Genomic DNA, 7,851 nt, shown 5'->3' on the forward strand with positions numbered 1-7,851 from the left:
ACTTTAATATATCAAAATTAAATTCCTTGTAAATACAAATTTTTTATTTGTCTGATCAACTTAACAAGATCTTTTTTTTTTTGGACACGACTAACAAGATATTTTTAATGCGTCAATTTTTTTTGGAAGGGTCAAGTATACTGGAGGCCCATAAATCTTACCAATTGAAAAATTGTGGTGACTCCCAAAAATGCGAAAGATTTGGGAATTAGAGATCCATTTTGAACTAATTTAGCTCTTTTAGATAAGTTAGTTTGACAAATTTTATATTGTTCAGAATATATAGAAATTTTAATTTAATTTTCCTAAAATATTTAATTTAGTCTCTTCTATATTACAAAATTAAATTTTGTCCCTTCCTAAAATTTAGTCTAACTCCGCCACTGATCCAAACAAATTTTGAGTGTAACTTTTGGGAGCAAAATACAATAAGAACCAAAACCAATTTATAGTTTTCTAGCATTGGATACAACTGATTAAATAATTGCAGTTCGATTGGGAATTACTGAACTTAGATTTAAGAGAAACCTTGCAACCTCCAATTTTTGCATGAGGTGTTAGTCTGCGTTGATGAAAATCATTCTGCATTGCTTTAGGAACTAACAAAAGGCCAAAAACATTTAGAAGAAATTAAATTTTGATCTACAGCACTTGAATCTAGTTTTTTGGATTAATAAATGTAAGAGTACCAATGTGTTCTTATTTTTTACTTGCATTTGGTGGATTTGGAAGGACGAGAATAATAATGTATTCAATCTCAAATTTTCAATAAAGGCTAGTTCATTGATAAAGTGATGGTATTTATCTATGCTTTAAACAATGAAATTTGTAATATTTTTTCAAAAAAAGTACTTCATGCTGCTCACTCCATCAGTTTTACTTAAATGGGTCTTCTAAAGGTTTGGTTAAGGTAAATTGTGATGCAAATTTTTTATGATAGTAATGAGACAGAATTTTGATGTGTTATTAAAAATTTAGATGGTTTTCTGATTAAGAGGTTGCATGGAAACTCTCCTTTATGTGAGTTATTCAGATGTGAGTTATTTGCAATGTAGCAGAGATTACTATTATTGTGGGAGACTGGTCATAAAGAAGTTGTTTGCAAAATTGATTGCTTGAAAGCCTTTAATTTGATTAGTGATTAAAATATGGGTGCTCATTGTTTACTGTTTAGACAAGAATCTGGTTAGCAAAATTTAGAAGATTTTAAGTGGAGATGGAAGACTAGCATTGATCTTATTCAACGGAATGCCAACAATATTATTGACGCCATGGTGATTGGTGAGATGTGATGTTGTAAACATGAGCCCTCAAGTTTAGCTCCTCCAACTTTGGAAAGAGTTTGGAGATCTTTTTCAGCCAGACATATCTTTGATGAGATCCTTTGGTTTTTTTTTTTTTTTTTTATGAGAAATTCTCCACGCACAAACATTTTCACGTACAAGTAATTTATTTCTTCTTTTTTTTTCTTTCTCCATTCCTCCTCTTTTTCTTCTCCTTCTTCTTCTTTTTTCGTGCCTCTTCTTCTTCTTCTTCGTTTTTGAAGTGTTTCATCTTCATCGTCGTGTTTCTCCTCGTTCTTCATGACTGCACGTTTTTCATCTTCTTCCTCCTCATCTTCTGCACATTCTTCTTCTTCTTACTGCACGTTCTTCTTCTTCTTCCTCTTCCTCTTCTTCTTCTTCTTCTTCTTTTCTTTCGTTTCTTGCATTCTCTTTCTCCTTCTTCATTTACGTGCTTTTCTCTCTGTTTTCTTTCTTCGTTATTCTCAATTTCCATTGTTTTTTGACATCAAGCTCTGAAATCGTTTTTGAAGAAGAAGAAGCAGCAGAAGATGAGGAGAAGAAAGAGAAAGAATTCTGAATTATGCATAAGGTGTACTTCAACGAATTTTGGGTGTATTTCTTAAATTCTTTGGGTGTATTTTTATAATCATTTGGGTGTATTTTTATAATCGTTTGGGTGAATTTTTATAACCGTTTAGGTGTATTTCTGTAATTGTTTGGGTGTATTTCTGAAGTTCCATTATCTTCAAAACGATTTCAAAGCTTGATTTCATAAACCATGAAAATCGAAAAAAACGAAGCAAGAATACCAGTGATAAACGCAGATAAAACAACAAATGAAAAGGTAAAGAGAGAACGCACGAAAGAGATCAAATTTGGCAATAAACTCGTTTTCATGGAGGAAGAAGAAGAAGAGTAGGAGAAGAAGAAGGAGAAGAAGAAGGAAGAGGAGGAGGAGAAGGAGGAGCACGCCATGGAAATCGTATATGGGTTCAGCGTGTTTTTTGTTAAGTTTCTCCCAACTTGTATGATGACTTGTAAACCAAATAACTTGTATGTGTAGCACTCCTCTTTTTTTATTTATTTTTTACGATATTTCCCAACACAATAAGATAAAGTGGAAGTAGGCCGGCCAAACTATCCGACGAGAGCTCGTAGCTCTGTTATGTTAGTTTTAGGCTCGACTTGACTCGACTCGTTTTATTAAACAGATTATGTTTGAATTTTTTAAAAAGCCTATTAGTTAAAAAAGTCGCGTGACACGCCTAAATCCCCCACAATCAATCCACAAGGCTTCAGGCGATAGCAGTTTCTGCTTTAGCAGCTTGAATCCATCGGCGAGCAGTCCAGTGATTATCAAATATCCTTGGATTCCAAGGGGCCTTTCACAGAGCATTTTTTGCTTTATTTAATTTAATGGATCTCGAACTTGAGTGAAAGTCAATGCATTTTTTGAAAGGAGGTCTTGAAAAAAAAGGCCTTCCCTGCTATAGGTTTAAAAAACCCTACAAAGCTCGCAGGCTCAGATCGTCAAAATATTTTATTGTAAAAATAAATTATTTTTAGTTTCACTTATATTAAACACAAAACATAAAAAAAAATCAATAATCAATATTAGTTAAGATTGTAACTTTTTTGTTAAAAAAAGAAAATTTATAGATTGTAAATATGATTATAATATGTGACTAATGATTAATATATAAATGAATTTTTTTTATAAATTATGAATTTTAAATTTTAAAATACATTTAATGTCCATTTATATTTCAAGTGTATTTTTTTGAGTTTTAATTCATGAAAAAGACTTTTTAAATAGGTTCGTGGATTTGTCAGATTTTAAATAGATCAAACTCGAGTTAAAAAAAAAATCCTATGAGAAATATTAAGTATAGGCTAAAGCCATCTATTTATAACATGTGCCAAACTTGTCAAAAACAAAATTCGGCTCGATTTGGCCTATTTTTATTTCTATCAACAGATAAAGGACTAATTTGTTGTGGATCGAAATTCTATTTAAAAGTTTGCTGCTGACTATTAAATTACTGCATGTACAAAATCGATTTCGAACTCTCGACACTTATTTAAAAAGAGCTTTTTTCTCTATACTCTACTAGTCTCAATAGTGTTATCAACGCCAACTTTGCAAAAGGAATATTCCTATCTTTGTTGCCTGCTTCCATTTTGGGTTCCTAGTAACTAGACCTAGATCTTGCATTTTGTTTAAAACATGTATGCTTGAGATTATGCGGTGCACCAACCAATCATTGTAACATTAGATGTTATATAAGCCTAATATAAGTAGGGGTACTTTTAATCTCAATTCAAGTGTGTGCTCTTAATAGTCTAATTGTGTTTATTCAGAATAATCTTTTCAGCTGTTGATGGTGTGTTTGAACTTTGAAATGGAGGGGATATCAGAATAAAATAAAAAAATTAAGAGATAAGAAAAACTAACACATCATTGCAATCATGATAAAACAATTCAATTGATAAGTTTCCTAAAAAATATTTTTAAGATTGTGAGAAATATAATTGAATGGTAATTAGTAGGGCTGAAAGTGAGTTAAGTTAGCTTATGAGTCAGTTCGAGCTCGATTCGTTAATAGCTCCATAAGCTAAACTCGTGACTTGCTGAGTCAAGTTTGAGCTTGGAATTGAACTCACAAATTAAATGAGCCGAACTTGAGTTTGGATAAATTCAACTGATTATTTACAATTTATGGATAGATAAACAAGATATAGAATTGATTTTTTTAAATATTTTTAAAATATTTAAATTATAACTTGTTGATATAGAATTATAGATTATATTCTTATTATTTGACCCGGTTCGTAAGCTTTCGGTGAGGCGACCTTGAACTTAAGAAATAGGCTCGACTGTTAATGAGAGTCGTGAGCCAAGTTCAATTTTTATGAGTCGAACTTAAGTTTGGTCTAATTCGACTCACTTTCAACCCTAATAATCGGTGTATAAAGATAATATTTCTCCAAATACTATATTAAAGTTAAATTACATTATAAATGTTGGCACGTAAAGAAATACTAATGAGTTTTTAATTTTCAGGACATAATAAGAGGAATATAACGTTGAAAAATTGGCAATTTATTTTAAGGATTAATGCTGAATACAATGCACTGAGACATTATTTTTTATTTATTTATTTATTTATTTATTTTTTTGTGTATCATATCAATCTTTCTTTTTAAGCTTAGATATTCACACACGCGATTTGGATTTTTATGTTGCAGTTACCAAACCACCTTGAATTCCAGGTTAGCAACAAAACAGGAAAACATAATTTTGGTCAATGTTGAATTAATTAAAAAAACAAAAGGGATTGACTGTTATACATCATATATATGGGGTAATTTTGGCATATTTATATAGTTATATTTTTGCATAAATTTTACGTGTTGTAAATTTTTTTAATTAAGACATTTTATAATAAATTAAATGTCTAAAATTTTATAAAATTTGGAAATAATTTGATATTGTATAATATTACTTCTTTTTTGTACACGATGTTTTATTATTACCAAATAATTTGTATTCGACTCCTCTAAAATACATAAAAAAATAAAAAACATATAACAAGGAAAAAAATAGATCATTTAGTAAATCTTATATTAAATACAATAAAAATTCTTAATTAATTAAATGTACTTATCTAACTTGTCATTTTTATACTTTCCTATCTTTTGCAGGAGTCAAATCTCAATAATCTTTCCATACATTGGCATGGAAATTGGTTGTGGTAGTATCAAAGAAATTAGGGTTGGTGAATTGAATTCCCACCTAGCTAAGGTGGCTATATAAAATTATAAATGCCAAAAAAATATGATGGTTTATGTGCAATTTAGATATTTTAAAATAAAAAATTAATAATTTTGTTCTAAAAGTTTTCGATTTGCATCAAATATACCCTTAACGGCTAAATTTTCAAAAAAATTAAGACCAATCTAACAATAATGCATGAAAACTATGCTTGATTTGCTTGTGTTGAGGGTTGCTCTTATGAAATTGTTGTTGAATTAGTCTTAAATTTTTTGAAAAATTAGCCGTTTGAGGTATATTTGATGCAAATCGAAAACTTTTAAGACAAAATTGAAACAAAATAAAACTTAGGGGTATCTTTAAACTTTTGTCAAACTTCAAGACAAAAAATATACTTTACTCTTTTTTTTTTATTACTTATTCGTTATTTACATAAATAAATTAATCATTCATTCATATAAATGCAGAGTGGACCTTTCATTTGCCACTCCAAAACCCAAAACCCAAAGAGAGTGTGTGAGTGAGTGAGTGAGTGAGTAGCAGACACACACAACACAAAAACGCAGACTGAGAAAACCAAAACTCGCCACTCTGATTCCTTCAACCACCAGAACAAGAATCACCCAGCAAGAAAGAACCCATCTTTTATTATTATTATTTGGGTATCAACGTTTTCATAGCTGTGACGGATGCAAACATTGTTTGCTGTTTCAGGGTACGATTTTGTTGTTATTTTTGGTTCCTTTTCTTGTGAATCTTCAAATTAAAGGTTTTGACCTTTTCTGTGATTTTCTCCTCAATGTGGGGGGCGTTAACTCGTCTTCATTTTGATGATTTTTTTATTTATTTAACTTTTGTTATATAAAAAAAAGTAATTCAGTGTTTTTTCTCTTTGATTCTTGAATCGGTTAATTTTATTTTGTTTTTTCTGGGAAATGTTGTGTCAGTGTTCTATTGGCATGTGGTTACACTTGTCTTTCATGCTTGCATTCTGTGTTGGCTTTGATGTAAGCATTGCTCAGAAGGTGTTTGTTTTTATGTGTGTTAGTTCTAACAAGCTCTTTTTTAATTATTTTTGTTTCTTTTCTTCTGACTTTTGAGTTATTGATGCAGGAGATTTCTCATTTTGGGTTCAATTCTTCAGTTCTTAGCAAAGGTATGATTTCTCTTTGGGTTCTTTTTTTATATGTTTACTTAACTTTATTCTTTTTTTTAATGGTCTGATGCTGATTGAAGTGGTTCTATTGTTATTGGCGTTAGTCCTCTGTGCTTGTTCTCCCAATTTTACTGTGTCCCTATTTTCTTTTTGGATTCCCTCTAACCCCACAATCAGTTCCTTCAACCTTTTTCGGTTCATAGCTTTTCAAATTTGACATGTGGCTCTCTATTTGTAGATAGAGGATTGTTAGGCAGATAAGGGTTCTGCGGGGTTTAATCTAGTTGTTAGTGAAATGGATAAAGCGGTTGATTCCAGTGGTGAGAATAAGCAGGATCAAGGGTGTAAGAACAAGCGAAAATCGGTTGATCCTTCCGTAGCTGTTACCAGTGCCCCCACATCTTTGATTGAGTTCCCTCGGTATGAATTATCGTCGGAGCTTCCACAAAACTTAAATGGTACTAATCCATCTGAGGTAGTATCAGATTGGTATAGAGTAGAATCAGAAATGCGTATGAACGAGCTTGTGGATTGGAATGATCCTATTGCAAACCAGCTTGAGGAATTACTGTTGTCTAATTTGCAAGCTGTTTTTCATGCTGCAATCAAGCAGATTGTTGAATTAGGATATGGTGAAGAGGTGGCTCACATGTCCATTTCAAGGAGAGCCTTGTACATAGAGGAAGGAGACCCTGTCTCAAATATTGTACAAGATACAGTGAATATTCTTAAGGGAAAAGATATTGCTGGTTCGGATGTCGTGTTTGAAAATTTTCAGCATTTACTGTACTACACCATGTTGGAGATGATCAGTGTACTTCGCGAAGTTAGACCGTCCTTAACAGCTGGCGAAGCAATGTGGCTTTTGTTGATGTGCGACTTGAACATCTCACTAGCCTGTTCAGCAGAAGATCGCCCGAGTGGTGTTGTTCAGAATGGGGAAAGCTCTTCTGGTTCTTCTGTTCCCCAGTCAAAGCCAGAGGTTCAAATCTCTGAATCTGACATAATTATTGAGCCAACTGTCCCAAAGGAATTGCCCCATAGTCACCAGAACAAGTCTGAAGCACCTAAGTTCGGAAGTTTCCAGAATGCCCCGAACAGTCAAAGTCTTCTTGTTTCAGAAGGGGGAAAGCTTCATAAGGGGAATGCTTCTTTGCTGGTCACTACAGAGAAATCCACAGGAACTTCAGTGGGTCCTGCTAAGGAATCTAAATCCGGGTCTAGTTCCAAGCGCCATAACAGAAAAGAAATAGTAGCACTTAGGCAGAAGTTCCTTCATATGGAGAAAGCTTACAGGGCTTGTGGAAAAGGTGGTTTTAAATCAGGGAAACTTACAAGTGTAAGTAGTTTGGTTGTTGAAAAAAGAATCAAGCAACCATCTGAAATTCCTAATCAGCAAATGAAGTGTGGTTCCTCAAATTCAACAAGCACAAAAGGAGTTCACTCAGCTGATGCAGCATGCTGTGTTTCGACCAATAGTTCCTCTACTTCAAATGGAAGAGGTAACACCGGAACATTACCTACAAAAGATGCAACATCTGCTTCTACTGTAGTCAATTCTACTACAGTGTCGGACACTACATCCAAGCCTAAGTCTGAACCTAGTTCCACTGACAATCAAAAGATTCTTGATT

At 32.5% G+C, this 7,851-nt stretch overlaps 1 protein-coding gene across 1 annotated transcript in view; it reads left to right on the top strand.

Annotated features, from left to right (window-relative positions):
- The window catches only part of LOC107626094 (putative E3 ubiquitin-protein ligase RF4), a 4,755-nt gene continuing 2,444 nt past the window's right edge, over nucleotides 5,541–7,851 (top strand). The window contains exons 1-3 of the mRNA XM_016328873.2: nucleotides 5,541–5,776; nucleotides 6,175–6,217; nucleotides 6,456–7,851. Coding sequence (XP_016184359.2) covers nucleotides 6,513–7,851 — 1,339 coding nt within the window. The 5' untranslated portion in view covers nucleotides 5,541–5,776; nucleotides 6,175–6,217; nucleotides 6,456–6,512. The remainder of the gene's footprint in view (nucleotides 5,777–6,174; nucleotides 6,218–6,455) is intronic.

The sequence above is a fragment of the Arachis ipaensis genome, chromosome B02 (assembly GCF_000816755.2).
Source record: "Arachis ipaensis cultivar K30076 chromosome B02, Araip1.1, whole genome shotgun sequence".
Lineage (NCBI taxonomy): Eukaryota > Viridiplantae > Streptophyta > Magnoliopsida > Fabales > Fabaceae > Arachis > Arachis ipaensis.